The sequence below is a fragment of the Vigna unguiculata genome, chromosome 3 (genome assembly GCF_004118075.2).
Source record: "Vigna unguiculata cultivar IT97K-499-35 chromosome 3, ASM411807v1, whole genome shotgun sequence".
In the NCBI taxonomy this organism is placed as follows: Eukaryota; Viridiplantae; Streptophyta; class Magnoliopsida; order Fabales; family Fabaceae; genus Vigna; species Vigna unguiculata.
Window position 1 is genome coordinate 34,324,727 of NC_040281.1, and position 17,229 is coordinate 34,341,955.

Sequence of the window (17,229 nt, forward strand, 5' to 3'; positions counted from 1 at the left end):
AAGTAAGAACAAAATGGATTGCTTTAGGGGACTCTTACTCTATATCTTACCATTCTGCAATTAATTGGAGGAGAATGAAAAATGGAATAAAAGGTCTGAACATACATGGGAATGGATTTAGGAACCTAAGGTGGTGAAGGATGAGATCCAAGTTTTTTTTAATGATATCAATTTTATTAAAAACCTCTAGGAAGTTTTAAAAAATGAAATTATAAAAGCAGTCATCGACTTTCATATTCAAGGAACATGGCCTAGAAGATGTAATGCAACATTTATTACTCTCATATTGATAATAGAAAACCAGCAAGAGTTAAAGAAGTACAAAGTCAATCTCCTTGGTAGGATGCTTATACCAAATAATCTCAAAGCTATCAGCAAGTAGGCTGAGGAGGGTTCTGCCTAAAATAATAGATGAAACACAATAAAACTTTTTTATAGACAGGAATCTTCTAGACAGTGTTTTAGTTGCAAATGAGTCCATGGATGAGATAAGAATTAAAAAGAAAATTTGTTTGGTTTTAAAGGTGGATTATGAGAAAGCTTACGACTTATTTAGGTGGAATTTTTTAAATCATATGATGGAAAAACTAGGATTTTGTGAGAGATGGATTAAATGGGTAAGAGGATGCATAAAATCAACAACTATCTCAATTCTAGTTAATGGAAGCTCCACGGAAGAGTTTAGACCTTCAAAAGGAATTAGGTAATCCACTTGCACTTTTTTCTCTTTCTTATTGTAGAAGGGGGACTGGCAAGTATAGTTAGACAGACACAAAGTTGACATTTTTGAAATGTAGTCAAAATAAGAAGAAGAGAGATAGAAGTAAGCATGCAACAATAAGTATATGATACCTTTTTCTTGTGAGGATAAAACGCAAAATGTCTTAACCTTGAAATCTATTTTAAGATGTTTTGAGGTTGCATCGGGACTTAAAGTGAATTTTTATAAGAGCAAATTGAGAGGTGTTGGAGTTAGTGACAATCAACTTAGCATATTTGTTGTTGTTTTGGATTGTTCAACAATGAATTTACATATTTGGGGATACCAATTGGTGGAAATTGTAGAAATGTAAAATTTTGGGATCCAATTTTACACAAATTAGGAAGAGACTGAGACAACAGAAAGGTAGACAATTATCCTTTGCAGGCATATTGTGTTTGATTAAATCGGTCCTAATTGCCCTTCCACGTTTTTATTTATCTTTCTTTGAAGCTCCAAAAACAATTGTAAAAGAGATAACCAAAATACAAAGACAATTTTATAGGAATAGGGAACACATGAAAAGAAAATAGCATGGGTGAAATGGTCAACAATTTGTAAGCCAAAAGAGATAGAGGGTTTAGATATAAAGGATATACAAAGGTTTAACAAGACACTTTTAGCAAGATAGAAATGTAGATATGCATATGATTATATAAAGGAATATGGAGAAACATACTAGAATCTACAAGGATGTTAGTGGAAAACGGGAAGTGCACCAGTTGCACATAGCAAGTAATCAATATCGTTCTCTCCATATGGACTTGTGCAACACATGATAACTCTCACAATTCACAATTCAACTAGACAACAAAGCTCACAAAAACACAAAGAAACTATTTATGTACTTTTATCAAAGAATTGGTGTGCAACAAAAATTTAACATAGATATATATACAATTATCAAGACTAGATTTCGTTCACTTATTTCACATGCATTCACAAACATTTCAATTCCATATTCAAGTCAAAATCAACTCATAAGATTACTCAAATCCTATTCCTAGTGACTTTGAGCCTATGATAACTCATCAAGTTCTAAGTCCTTAGATCCTAATTAAGCAAACATCCATTAAGTTCAAGAGTCTTAAGATTACTAAGGAAACATGTTTTATCCTTAGATACACACTCCATTAGGTATTTAATTTCAATTATAGATTCAAAAGACACTTTCCAACACCTCAAGATCCACAAACAAGCCAAGGTGATCAAGCCACAAAAAGCATTAAGCACAAAAATCAAATACTAACTTGAATTAGAAAAGCATATATATATATATATATATATATATATCAACAACATAAATTACACAAGAATTTAGTTCATTACATATAATCTTAACAAATAGGTATAGCTTTCCATGGTGGAGAACCTATGATTTACCTCAAGAACCACAAACAAACCATGGGTGATCAAGTTACAGTAAACACTAAGCACATAAATTAAATACTAACTTGAACTAGAAAAAAAAAAAAAAAAAATATATATATATATATATATATATATATATTAACAACACAAATTACATAAGAATTTAGTTCATTTCATCTAATCTCAACAAATAGATAGCTCTCCATGGTGGAAAACTTAAGGTTTACAAATAGAAGAGATAAGGAAGAAATGGAAACCAAAGAGAAGATGCAAGCCTTCTCCCAGTTTCTTTGCAGCTGTTCGAAGCTTCAATTATGCCTCCCCTTCGCATCAGCACCTCCAATTCGTAAATCTTGTCCCTCATCAAACCCCAAAATGGGATAACACCATGGATGAAGATTGAGGACCCAAGGTGGAATATGAGAGTTTCCCAACACCCCAAACAACCTCAAAAAGCTTCTCTCAGTCACTTTAGGTGGACAAAATCGTGGAAGGAAGAAAATGTCCCAAAGCCTCGCGAGAAACATGTTTAAATACACATTTTTTACATATCAGCGTCGTCGCCGCCTAGTGTCATCTCAACACCACTGAGCGCTATCAGATAAAACATAGAACAATATCTTCTGTGAAGTTAGTGCTCGACCACCAACATCTACTTTTTGAATGTAAGGTAGAAAATTTCGCTTTTGGATCTATGTTATAAATGGATAGAAATAATAACAATCTTACACAACAAAGTCATGAAACATTTTCATCATTTTAATATACCAAGATTGAATAGAAAAGGAAATCTGATTTGAAAGTTTACTTGGATGACTTTAATGAGAAGTATATGAGATCATAGAAATAATGTTTTGTTTAGAAATGCAAAGATTGATGGGGTGGAAATATTTATAGGTGTACAACCGAAAGCATGAGCTTGGATTAGAAGCAAAATTCTGAAAGCTATTTTCTCATACTCTGATTGGTGTCTATGTCCAAAAACCTGAAGGATAATGATTTTTTAACCCACTTTTTTTGACCCACTTTTAACCCATCACTCTCATCATCCTTAGATCATCTATTTTAATTTTTTGTAATGATGTGATGTGATGATCTAAGGGTGATGAGAGTGGTAGGTTAAGAATGGGTTAAAAAAGTGGGTTAAAGTATCATTGTCCAAACCTGAATTACATGTATCCAAAAATAACTCTATATCTCAGGTTTAGTTTTAGTGTGAGGTAGATCCCTATCGTCTTGTTGTATTTTGTTTTTTGTTAGTTGTGTGCAGGTATGCAAGAATGACAGATGAAAAATTTGGTCTTAGAAATCATAATGACTGACAACCATAAAAGGATTATACGAGCAATACTACAAATGACCAATTCTGAGATCATTTACTTGTGCATCACCAATGGTAGTGATAAAAGGTGTATCAAACATGATAAATTTTTATAAGTGTTATAGGGGTTTTATGAGGTCTAGAGTTAGGTTTAGTGATTTATGCCATTGTAAGATGTATATATGTTTTTTGTAAAAAGGTTGAAGTATCCAAGTATTTATGTATTTATTCAATCTTTATTGATGATAAAATAAATGAATAAAAAACTATTATATTGGTTTGTTAATTAGAGTCTAAATTGGTCTCTATAGTTAGCTACCATACGCTAATGTTACATATCAATTTATACTCTAATTCACAAATCAATTATAATTTTTTATTTATAATAAAGATTATTTTAGATAATAATAACTAATTTTTATCTCTAAAATATATTATTATTTAATAATATTCTTGTAATGTTTTGATTTTAATATAATAAAAAAAACTTACGGTCTTACAGAATCTTTAATTTTATTAATCTAATTTGAGCTCTATTAAATCTAATATAATATTTAGTAATCGTATTTATTATATGAAAATTAACATTAATATATAATTAATCTTGAAATAACTTAAATTTACAAAAAAAAAAAAAGAGTTGAGATCCTTTTCAAATTAATTATATAAGACTGTAATTTTTCTATACTAAAAATAAAATATGTGAAATACTTATTATACTGAATTAAATATTTCTCATATTATTCCTTATTTTTATATACACATTTGTCTTAACGAAACTTTTAGCTTTTATAATAAAAATAAAAATGATTTATAAAATTTCATAAAAATGCAAGTACTTTTATTAAATGTTTATAACAATTAATACAAATTAAAACATTGTCATGCATACTTCAATACAAAATTAGTTTTATGTTTTGATAATTACTTTTTACCAAAATAATATTTATATATATTTTTTAATTATAATCAATTTTTTTATTATTATGGAAAAAATGTGCACACATCATGTCCTGGTTAAAATAGTATATATTTACCACTATCCGTTAACCCATCTAAATCTGAACGTTGTGATTGGACTATATTCTTCTTTTTGTTCTATACAAGTTAAATTGGACTTTGTGAGTAAATAAAAATCTTTCTGTATATAGTTAAGAATAAAAAATATGGAATAGATAATTGAAGCAATGTCCCTCACACACACAAATCTGTGTTTTTGTCTTTTTACCATAAAATACTCTCACTCCACTTTCCTTTCACACCTTCATCTTTGTCGGTGGCTACTTAAACCCTAAGTCATAGTACAAATAAAAAATTACTTTTCTAAAACATCCTTACAAACATTGTGATCAATAAAGAAAAACAGATTAAATAAAAAAAAACTTGAACAGAGAAAAAAAAGTTATTTCTATATTGGTTGTCAATATAATTTTTTATTACAAAATAATTAAAATGTCAATGTCAAAATAACTTAATCTTGAACTGACACTACTTACCAATAAATTGTCAAAATATGTTATATAATTACTATAACATATCAATTTGATAACTTTCTATCTATACAAAAGTTATCCTAAAATTATAGCTTAATCTTATTATTTTTTCTAGAATATTATTGACTTTTGATTAAGTAAAATTTAATTTGTAATAAATGCTAGTATTATTGTGATAGGATATAAAGTGTTTGTAGTACACTCCTGTCAATAAATAAATACATACAACCTCGATTTCTGCACATTGCATCAGACTTGTCCCTTACTACTACAACCAACAAACTATTAAGATTTAATTTCTTAATTTGGAAACTAAACCTAGGATTAAGACAGTACACATACATAGCATTAAACATTTTGTGTCACAAAAATAACAACTTTAGTGCTTTTGATCTTCAACATTTTTAAATTAATGTTAGTCATTTTATCAAATATAAGCCATAAAATAAATTTTGTTGATTTTTTTTACAATTTTATATAGATTTTACTGGTTAACTATTTTTATTTTTTTAATAAATTATAGTTGATGCATCTAAGATAATCTCAACACACTTGACTAACAACATCTTAGTACAACATTTTTACATTTTGGACAACATCTTAAAGTTTTTGCATGATATTTTAATCACTCAAAAAAGTTTAATTATTGTGAAATAACATATCAAACTTTGGGACCAATAAAATTACCCTTTTTATTAACCTTACATTGAAAATTAGTTACTATACTCTTATATTAATTTTTATTAAGAGAATGCATAAAATAAAATAAAGAAGAGAAACAAAAACAGATCCAATATTTCAACCACACACCAATTATAACTATCCATGAATCTCTTCTGAACCTTTTCACCAAGTAAAACATATTTGATGATAATTTGGTCATGTTACTAGGAGATTGCAAATTTTCTACACCTTTGCATATGTATGTACAATAACAATATTCTTTTAAGAGGAGATAACATTACTCCAAGAATAATTTTTAAAAATTAATTAATTTTAAAGAATATTGAAAGATAAATATTTTAACTCAAACAAGTACAATAAAAGTTAAATTAAATTCACCCTAGATGCAACTAATATGTTTATTAAAAAATATTTAATTTTTTTTACGAAAATCAATTAAGAAAAAAATAAAAAAAATATAACGTAAAAGCATAATGTTAAACAAATATTCAACTACACCTAATTTAATTAAAATAGCTGCAAAGTTAAAATTTTCTATTTGATTGTTTAACAAAAATAAAAAAAATTAACAAACCTTTTCTTTATTTGCTATCTCCTCTGGTTTAAAATTATATACTTTAATTATTATAATATTTCAAATCTTTATGACAAAAGAAAAACAATTACAAGAGAGAGTAAAATGAATTTAAATATAATGAGCTAAAAGTACACTTTTTGTCCATAAAGTAAAAAAAAAATCATATAAATTTATTATTTAATAATTAAATTTACCAACCAATTTTTGTTTAATAAATTAATTTAACTTTTTCCAACTTTCAACTACTTTTTATTTATTTTTGAATGAACTCTAATATGAATTAACTTATTCCCTGTTTATTTCTTGTTATTTACTATTTAACTAGGACATGGGAGCCTTGTATTTTAAGATATATCCTAAACTTTACATGTACCAATCTTTTCAGAGGAATCACAGAAGAAGGACAAGGGATTGGTGTGTAAGATCTACTAATAATTACTGAAAAATAAAAATATAAAATGAAATAAAGTAAAAGTGTACACAATCTCATAATTTAGCAGCAGATGACAGAGAAAGGATTAGTAGCTTTATCTTTTTTCATTTTCCCACTTTTCCTACTATGCTTGTTTTTGACTGCATTTAACAATACCAGAATTAAGTTATCTCCTCTTACAGAGTTTACATAATTAAACTTTGAAGTTTAAACTAAAACATCTTTTCCGGAATTCACAAAGGTCGACTTTTGTATAGTCATATGTTTTAAGTTTATGCTAGAACTAGTATATCATTTCTAGCCGTAGTAGGTTTTTATTGTTCTCTCTTTCCCACTCTCTCTTCGGTGCAGCATGTACGAAATTCATTGCTTTGTTTGATTGCTTAGAAAAAGAAACATTTGACACATTTTTCCTCTTTCTTTTACTCTTCTCTCTTTGGAATCCAGATCTCCAAACTACTGCTCTTCCCCATCTTCATATGCTAAGTAAGAGATCTTAAATTCTATCAGCAGAATTTCTTCGTTTCTTCTACTTATTGTCCTTGTCTTTTTGAATTCTCTTTCTTTCTTCTTGGGATCCAAGGTTGAGTCTTTTATGCTTCATTATGTAGATGAAGTTGTTCTTGATTACTTAGCTTTCGTGGGTATTCATGTATAGCTCTTAATTTGGTGGTTTCGTTCTCGAGTGAGTATGTTGTTGGAGTTCGTGTTCCTTGTGTTCCTTTCGCCTTCTGGGTTAGTTAAGATGTCTGTATGTTTTTTCTTTTAAGTTGGTGTTGTTGTGGGTGGTGTGTAAATGCTTCTATTTCCTTGTTGGATAGCCAAGACAAACAAGTGAAACTTATGGAGCTTAAGCTTCAGACTGTTGAACAGATCTGGAGCTCACTTTTAAACTCTCTTTTTCTTTACTTTTTCAGCAATGGTCACTGTGTATTACTGACTAGTTAATAATTTCTCCAGGGTAGTGATTGAAAGTGGCTTGGTTTTTTCTATTGTTGTGATTTGAAGTTTCTTACCCTCAATGTTATAATTAAGTAATAACTGACGAGTTGATGATCAATAGTTGGATTTTTTATTTTTTTATTTTCTGTATGATTGTATCATAAACTTGCAACGTGTCTGTTTTCTTCATTAGAAGCAAAAGGTATCTTGTTTTGACATGAGATTTTTATGCTAGATCTTGAGTGGTTGTTGTGGATTACAGCCTTGATATTGTGGTTCTGAATAAGAATTGATCCCTTTTCAGGTTCTAAATGGCCAAAACAAGTTCAGCTGATGGTAGAACTAGAAGCTCTGTACAGATCGTCATAGTAGTTGGTCTGTGCTGTTTCTTCTATATATTAGGAGCGTGGCAGAGAAGTGGTTTTGGAAAGGGAGATAGCATAGCTTTGGAAATTACTAAGACAAATGCAGAATGTGATATAGTTCCAAATTTAAGTTTTGACTCTCATCATGGTGGAGAAGTTGGTGAAATTGATGAAGCCGAATCAAAGCCTAAGGCATTTAAACCATGTGCTGCTCGCTATACTGATTACACTCCATGTCAGCATCAAAAGCGTGCCATGACCTTTCCTAGGGAAAACATGATCTATAGAGAGAGACACTGCCCCCGAGAGGAAGAGAAGTTAAAGTGTATGATCCCTGCACCCAAGGGGTATGTTACACCATTTCCTTGGCCGAAGAGCCGTGACTATGTTCCATTTGCTAATGCTCCCTACAAGAGCCTTACAGTAGAGAAGGCTATTCAGAATTGGATCCAATATGAGGGAAATGTGTTCAAGTTTCCTGGTGGTGGAACACAGTTTCCTCAAGGTGCTGATAAATATATTAATCAAATAGCATCTGTGATACCTATAACTAATGGGACAGTGAGAACAGCGCTAGACACCGGTTGTGGGGTATATTTTTCATCTCAAATTCCAGATGAATTTTGTCAAATCTCTTTGGCCATTCTTGTACATTTTAATGTGATAGTTGCATTCCTGCATCATTACTTTTTGGCTATGTATTCTTATGTCAGGTTGTTTGCTCAGGTTGCCAGCTGGGGTGCATATCTTTGGAGCAGAAATGTTATTGCCATGTCCTTTGCACCAAGGGATAATCATGAAGCACAAGTTCAGTTTGCTCTTGAAAGAGGTGTCCCTGCTGTCATTGGCGTTTTGGGGAGCATAAAGTTGCCCTATCCATCTAGAGCCTTTGACATGGCTCATTGTTCTCGCTGTTTGATACCTTGGGGAGCAAATAGTAAGAACTTCACATCATATACTAGCTTCTCTAATATATAATCTACTTGTTGTAAATAAGAAACCACTGGCACTGCTTTCCCATTCTTGTTTCTCCTGCTTCTGATTGATTTTTGAACTTGCATTGTTTTATTTGTGATACCAACTGTTTAAAACTGCATTTTGGGCTATTCATTTGCAGATGGAATATATATGATGGAAGTTGATCGAGTACTAAGACCTGGTGGTTATTGGGTGCTCTCGGGTCCTCCAATCAATTGGAAGGTTAACTACAAAGCCTGGCAGAGACCTAAGGAAGACCTTGAGGAAGAACAAAGAAAGATTGAAGAGACTGCTAAGAAACTTTGCTGGGTGAAGAGGTCAGAGAAGGCTGAAATAGCCATTTGGCAAAAGGTTGTAGACTCTGAATCATGTCAGAGAAGACAAGATGATGATAGTGTAGAATTTTGCAAGTCCTCAGATGCCGATGACGTCTGGTATGTTTGCCTCATTTTTTAGTTTTATAATTTTACATTTTAATGGTTTAGTGTTGATATTCCCGTTACTTTTTTCTACCAGTCATGAAAACAAACATACATGTACATTTATGCATAAAAGATAAAATGATGGGATAAAAAGCTGATATTTATACATAGTTCTGTCCTTTAAATGTGAGCACTGCTTAACTTTGTTCTCAAATGAAGTGGTGTACTGAGTTGGAATGGCTTTGTTCTGTGGCTATAGGTATAAGAAAATGGAGGCCTGCATTACCCCAAGTCCTAAAGTTTCTGGTGGGAATCTGAAGCCATTTCCAAGCAGGCTTTATGCCATTCCTCCTAGAATTGCCAGTGGCTCAGTTCCTGGAGTTTCCTCCGAGACATACCAGGATGACAACAAAAAGTGGAAAAAGCATGTAAATGCTTACAAGAGAATTAATAGACTGTTGGACTCGGGAAGGTACCGTAACATTATGGATATGAATGCTGGATTGGGTAGTTTTGCTGCTGCTATCCATTCTTCAAAGTTATGGGTCATGAATGTTGTGCCTACTATAGCTGAGACAAATACACTGGGTGTGATATATGAGCGAGGACTAATTGGCATCTATCATGATTGGTATGGTTTCATAAGTTTATCCCAATTCATTCGTGTCTGCTCTTAGTCTGAATTATTTAAATTTGATGACTATTTTCACATGCTATCATTTAATAATTCTCAAAATAGATGTAATATCATGTGAAGTTGTTTGCTGATGCTATATGATGTTTTTTTTTTTTTTTGTATTGAATTGTGATTAGTTTGTAAATTTTTAGCAGTTAGTTTTGTTAAAGATCTTTCTTCGGTTCCTTTTTCACCCAGGTGTGAAGCCTTTTCCACATATCCACGAACATATGACCTCATTCATGCTCCTGGTCTCTTTAGTCTGTACAAGGATAAGTAAGTTTTTCTTCTGTCACTATTCAACTTGTTAACTTATAATTGAAACTGCAGTCACATGTTAATCCTTATTTGTTGCCTGCTTAGCTTGTGATTATAGTTTTGATGATTTGACCTGAAATTGGTAATAGGCTTAAAAAATTGGAACTGGACTAATATATATTGTCATTACACGGTTTCAAAGTTCGCTCAAGTTGTATGATATTTTATGGTGCTATGTGGGGAATCAGGTGGTAATTTGATCATATCTGTCTTTTTGTTTCATTCAGTAGTCAATTTTGGGCGTGTAAAATGGTTTATTGGAAGTCTAAAATAGGACTCATGAAGAAGTAACTGTTAACATGTGTGGTATGGTTGTTAGATAATCATGTACTATTGAGTAGATCTAGTAATTTTCAGGTTATGAGATATTTGGACTTGGTATATCATTAACAGACAGAATCAGTAGATATTTAGTTGAATTTGCTTATAGCAATTGTGTGTTCATTTCCTGTGCCTCAATCATGTGTGTGAGAAACCAAATGCAGATGCAATGCAGAAGATATTCTTTTGGAGATGGACCGGATTCTGCGACCAGAAGGAGCTGTCATATTCCGTGATGAAGTGGATGTGTTAATTAAGGTAAAGAAAATAGTTGGAGGAATGAGATGGGATACTAAAATGGTTGATCATGAGGACGGTCCTCTTGTTCCTGAGAAGGTGCTGATTGCTGTTAAGCAGTATTGGGTTACTGGTGGAAATTCCACATCAACACAATAATCACTGAACCAAAGTTGGAATTCTGGTTTGCCCTTTGGCTACCGGTATCTTTCTGCATACCATTTTCACAGAATTCATATGGTATTTTGGCTCAATTGGGCATTGCAACAGTGACAGAGTTAGAAGTTAAAGAAGTTTTGCACAATTGTCACTTACCTAATATGTTGTTAATTTATTGATGAAGAAAGCTACAAACCTATTATGATTCAGGTTTATGCCACTTGGCAATTTTTGGAGTAAGTTACTTATCTTGTACAATGTTGCATTCAGAAGTGAACACCTTCTCAACCTCTTTCTCACTTCCTTTTTATAGTTATATTCATTAGGTTTAATAATTTGAACCCTATATTTGTACTTCTTTTAATATGTACACCTACATAAACTCTAAGTTTTAGTTCTTAAAACGAGTACCCTTCTTTTGCCTTTTTGCCCTCATATTTGTCAAAGTTTGTGGTTAAGTTTCTATATCTAGTAAACTCTGTTTTAGTTTTTGTTCAAGGAGTTTTTTTTTTAATATTTAAATCAACTTTGGTATTTTAGAATTGTCACAAAATTTAAACTGCTGACATTTTAGGTAATTTGCTAAATCGTTTACTATTTTTATTTTCCAATTGTTAAATTAAAACTTCGAGATGTTTGTAAGATGTGCAGTTATAGGAGGTGATATCTGATATCAGATATATTGAGTATCTGAAAATTTAACTGTAGTTGGATATGCATATAGTGACAAATATGTTTATGGCCGTATAAGGAATATGGTAAAAATTATAATGAATTAAACTTTATCGATGTTTTTATTATTTCTACAGGGAAGAGATACACAATGAACAAAAAGAAAAAGAACAAATTGAGGGGTTTATCAATGGTTAATTATATCAACTGGGCTTGGATTTGATTTGAGCTAGTTATGATTTTAAGGTTATCTGATATGCTGATAAATGGTATCAGGAACTCAGTTTCTCTGGCACATCAAATCACATTCAATACTTAAAATTGACCCACTACTTGAACAAAGTAAGTGAAATGATATCCACATTACGAGCATTAAATAGAAATGCAAAATCAGTGTTTAGAATATTTGAAGCTAATAATGAATAACAAATGAAACAACTCCCACAATAGTATAGCCAACCTAGTAAATAAATATTAAATATAAACCTAACTCCATGACATGACTCACTTAGTCTTTTATAGCTTTTTCTTTAATTGAAGGACAACCCACCTCAATGGAATCATAACACGGTCGGCAGAGGGTCTTTCTTATCCATGCTTGATTTGATTTTTGGTTAGAATGTGGCGTAAAACAAATAATGTGACGTTTTGTCAATGTTTTGTGTCTGGTTGGGACTGGTTGCTTGAGTTGCAGGGCAATTAATACCTCTGCCTCTCGCATTCAACATATTTGTTTTTAAAGGTTTCACTTCTCTCACCCATGAGATTAATTAGAGAGTTCCCAACTTCAGCGGCTTCAAGAATGAATAAATCTTTTCAATAATTTGCATACTATACCCTAAATATTGCTGATATTACTTTATTAAATGTTTCATATATTATTCAGTTGAAATTTATATAAAATTAGAGAACAACATACATAGATAATGTATAATATGATGTGTAAGTTTTCTTCTAATTTTTTAGTTTTATTATAAAAGAACATTTTAAATGAGAACAAATTTTTAAAAGGGTAAAACTAGAATAATTATAACTATTAGATTAAGTTCACATTAACTTTTACTACGTGAGTTCAAAACACATAGCACATGCTCGAAAGTAAATGTTGATTGTAGTGCAGAATCCTTTATGGACGTAGGAATTTAGATCCTCTTTTGGTAGTTGGTAATCTACTCAAGATTAAAAGATTTAAATTATGAGTTACTCTTTCATACTCTATTGGAAGAATGTGAGATTGAACTTATTGGAGCTCAATAAGAGGCAAACTACTACATTTATTTGAAAAAGAGGGAAACATATTTAATCAAGTACACACACATTATAAACTTTAAATGTCATTCTTATTGGGTTTAAGATGCCTAATTCTTTCATAATGACCATGTAAAGAGACTACTTTACCAATCTCAAACACTCATCACATGCAATTGGATTTTCTAATTTAAACTAAAACAATAAAGTTCATACTTGTATAAAACATATAAGTACTCTTTCATGATAATCATGCAAAGAAATATATCAATAGCGAAACAAAGAAATATATCATATTTGATATTAACATACATAACTACACTAGAAATATATCATACTTGATATTAACATACACAAATATATCATACTCATATATTCACAAAAATGCCTTAGTGAACTAAAACATTTTTTTTATGCAATATGAATGCTTGGGACAAATTTATATACCTAAAACAAAGGAAGTTATGCATGTAGAATGTATAATAACTCAAGATCCAAAAAATCACAATCAAAACCAAAACTAGTAGCAAGCATAGTGTATCAATGCATAGTTTAAGAAAGACAAATGTGTGAACTTGTACGAAAAATACAAAAATAGGGCAAAACAGATGCAATCTTTTAAAATTAGAAAGTGTTATATTAGAACTTCTAATGCAAGGAGGGTACTCTACCAATTTCAGACACAACAAACAATAAAGAAACAATCCAAGGAAGTCAGTTTTAAGTAGTTATTTTGTGTAAGTTTGGCCATTCAAACATTGCAAAAGTTGGGGGTGATATGTATATGATATTTAAAATAAAACAAATAGGTTTAGAAGTCAAAAGAAAATTAAACAAACTATTTGGTAAAACACCTTTCAGAACTAAAATTATGAATTATGCAATGCAGATGGTTTGAACATATTTGAATGAGTATTTTCATGCAAATTTTCTAAAACTGATAATTCACACCACTAAACATAGAAAGCCTATGTATAGAGACATCTTCTGCAAAAGGAAACTTGTTTTCAGACTTTTCAAAAAGGTTTTAGGATCAAACTTGATTAACTTTCAAGAACCCACTCTTGATACCAATTGTAAGATGTAAACGATGTTCTTAGCCAAGAAGGGGGAGGAGATTGAATTGGCTATTTCTGAAAATTAGGTTCAATTTTAGACTTTTAAAAAACACTTGTTTGAATTCAATTGACCAAGTTTCTAGATATCTATCACACCTGGAACATACATTTTAACATATTAAAAACATAATCAACAGATTAAAATCACTTAATAGAGAATCATGCAATTGTATTAGTATAATTCAATTAACTAAGAAATAGGATCAACAGGTTGAAAAACTAGAAAAATTATGGAGAAAATGCAATTAACACAAAACACATAATCTGATCAAACTACTAATCAAGATTAATTCAAATTCATAGTATAAACAACATTTACACAATAGGTTACATTAAAGCATCTGAATTATACAAAAAGATTTATTAAAATGGTTTTCTTGATGATTTTATCAAAGATCAACTAAGAGAAGAATAATCAAACCTATGTACAATAATTTTTATATTAGTTCACTCATAACAAAGCTACATCTAGTTAGTCAAGGCAACCTTATACTTTTCACTATATCAAAAGTTTTACACAATCCACACAAGATTACACTTTTGATACCTAAACTCCACACCAAGAATCTTGAATCACATAAGAATCTAACTCAAGACAACAAAACTATCACTTGTAGATTTGGAATCACACTAGACAACACCTAGATACCCAAGAAAGAGCAAACCTTGGTAATGGCTCTCCCTAGCCATCCAAACGCTTTCTTCAAGGAACCCACACAAAGCCAATAACACTCCAAGATTCCAAGAAGCAATTCACAAACGTTTCACACTCAAAATGATTTTGTCCTTGACCTATCTGAAAAAAACAAGCTTTATAATCTGTCAACTAACATATTCAATAGGTTAACTTTTCTGTTCAATTTGTTGATTTCACTTGATTTAAGTGAAATCAACTAATCGGATGATAATTCAATTGATTGAATATGTTAATACTAGAACTATAACAACAAGTCAATTAACCTGTTAAAAATCCTTTTAACAGATTAAAAGACTACAACCAAACACAAGACACTTATTCTATGTCAAATAATTTTCATGTTAAGCTCCAATCTTTAAGCTTCAATATCTCCACATAATCACCAGATAAATCACACTTCAAGCTTGATCAACACCCCATTTCTTCAAGTCTTTCATCAATCTCCATTAATTATTCATAACCTCACCAAGTCTCTATACAATATCTTCATCAAATTTCTATGCATCAAAGTCATTTGTGATAATAGCAATTGCTTTCCTAAATAGGGTTTGGGAAATACAAATATATGACACGAATTTTAGGCGAGAATCGAGTTCAGGAATGGTCAATTTGAGGAAACACTAATTCTTAGAATGGGGAGAACAAAAATGGTGAAATGGAGAATGGGTGAGGAAGAAGATACGTTTGGTGAATCATGAAATTTTATTTCAATTTTTCCACTCAATTACTGACAACATCAATCCATTGCTAAACAATTATCATTACCTTATCGATGAATATTACCAACAGATATTTGGTCCACAATTTCACAACTCACTTACCGACGAATGTTTCCATTGGTAAAGCAAATGTCAATATCTATCACTAATTTCTCTTTGTAATTGCATATTATTGACAAATTTTGATTCATTAATAAATTTTCGTTGGTAAATTCAGTATTTCTAGTAGTATATATTTAGACATAATAGAAATGATGGTGATTTTAGGAAGCTAGTTCCAATATAATCAAATTACATTGTGGAAAGTTTCATTGTATTAGACAAGATTGCATAATATTTACTCCACGTAAAATTATAGTCTGTGGAGCAAACTTAGATTGTATAAAATTTTAGGTAATTAGCACCGATACCTAGGATAATTAATAGCAAATTTACTAATTTTTGTTAGATAAAGCTTTACATTTTTTTCAACTACTTTTAGTAGTATATGCAAAAGTAAAAATAGAAAAATAGGGTTATGCTTGTTTGTGTAGCATTGTTTATCCATCGTTCAAAGAATATCAATCGGCAAATTCTCAATCTTTGGAAGTGTTGATAACCCTCAGCTAATTAATTAGGTCATAGGTTCATCCCTAACAACCTACAAAAGGAGAGACCCTAACATTAAGACTCCATCTAAACTCTTGTGAGTCACAGAGGAAAAGATGGAGCTTGTGTTGCTTTTCTGCATCCAAAAACTTACAATCTCGAAGCCATTTTTAAACAGGCCAATGTAAGAGAAGGAAAAAGTTTAACCATGCTATATTTTCTCTTTCAACCACCTTCGAACTAAATCAAATCTCTCTTGATTTTCCTATATTTCTAAGAAAACATAGACACAATTGATTTAACACATTAACTTATTGTAATGCTAGTGTTTTAGGGTTTGTAGCATGTTCTTGAAGAGTTTGAATCATATATGTTCATGAATAGTGTATGTGATGACATATTTAGCTTGAAGATATCATATACAATGATTTTAACCATATATATTGAAAAACGAAGGAAGAAGAGATGAAAATGTAAAGAATATATAATCTCGTTGTAATGAGTTTGAGCTTAAAATGTGTTTTTGATTTGAATTTGATTTAGTTAGAAAGTGATTAGATAGTTATTAAAAGTCATTTGGATATCTGAGTTATGATTTAATAGATTAAAAAATATTTTAATATATTAAAATATTTTTAGACTTGTTGGATTTGCAAAGAAGAACATTTGAGTCAATTACAATTGGAAACATATATGAACCGATTAAAAATGTTTGAAACTCAAACGCTTAAAATTGGCTCTATTTATTCTATTAAAATGCTATTTTAATTGATAAAAGAATACTTGAATTTTATGAAACTGTTTTAATTGATTAAAAAGTAATTATTTAAAGTCCAAATTTTAGTGCTTTTAACTTTTTAAAAACTTATTTTGATTGGTTTTTATATTATTTAATTTTTTTAAGTGTTATTGATTAAGGTTATCAAGTTGATTCACAAAGTGTGGTTGTAAGGTCTTATAGAATTCAAAAACAGTTATTGAATGTTTTATTTATTGTAAAAACTTGAAAGTTTGTAAATTAGCTTAGTCAACGTAACCAAGAAACTAAATGTGTCACTTTTACAAAAGTGAATTGATATAAATTTTTGTTTTTCACTCTTTTTCTCTCCCCCTCCCTCTCTCATGTTACA

The 17,229-nt window shown here is 30.5% G+C and overlaps 1 protein-coding gene across 2 annotated transcripts; it reads left to right on the forward strand.

Annotated features, from left to right (window-relative positions):
* The first annotated feature begins 6,722 nt into the window (after positions 1 to 6,722).
* Positions 6,723 to 11,461, forward strand: LOC114178147 (probable methyltransferase PMT2). Of its 2 annotated transcripts, none has more exons than XM_028063882.1 (7): positions 6,723 to 6,880; positions 7,886 to 8,537; positions 8,673 to 8,883; positions 9,064 to 9,358; positions 9,606 to 9,977; positions 10,221 to 10,298; positions 10,826 to 11,461. In XM_028063882.1, the coding sequence occupies exons 2-7, from the start codon at positions 7,893 to 7,895 to the stop codon at positions 11,055 to 11,057; spliced, it is 1,833 nt and encodes a 610-aa protein (XP_027919683.1). In that variant the 5' UTR covers positions 6,723 to 6,880; positions 7,886 to 7,892; the 3' UTR covers positions 11,058 to 11,461. The 2 variants fall into 2 exon arrangements, with proteins under 2 accessions (XP_027919683.1, XP_027919682.1); XM_028063881.1 differs by lacking the exon at positions 6,723 to 6,880 and adding an exon at positions 6,887 to 7,125.
* Positions 11,462 to 17,229: the final 5,768 nt, after the last annotated feature.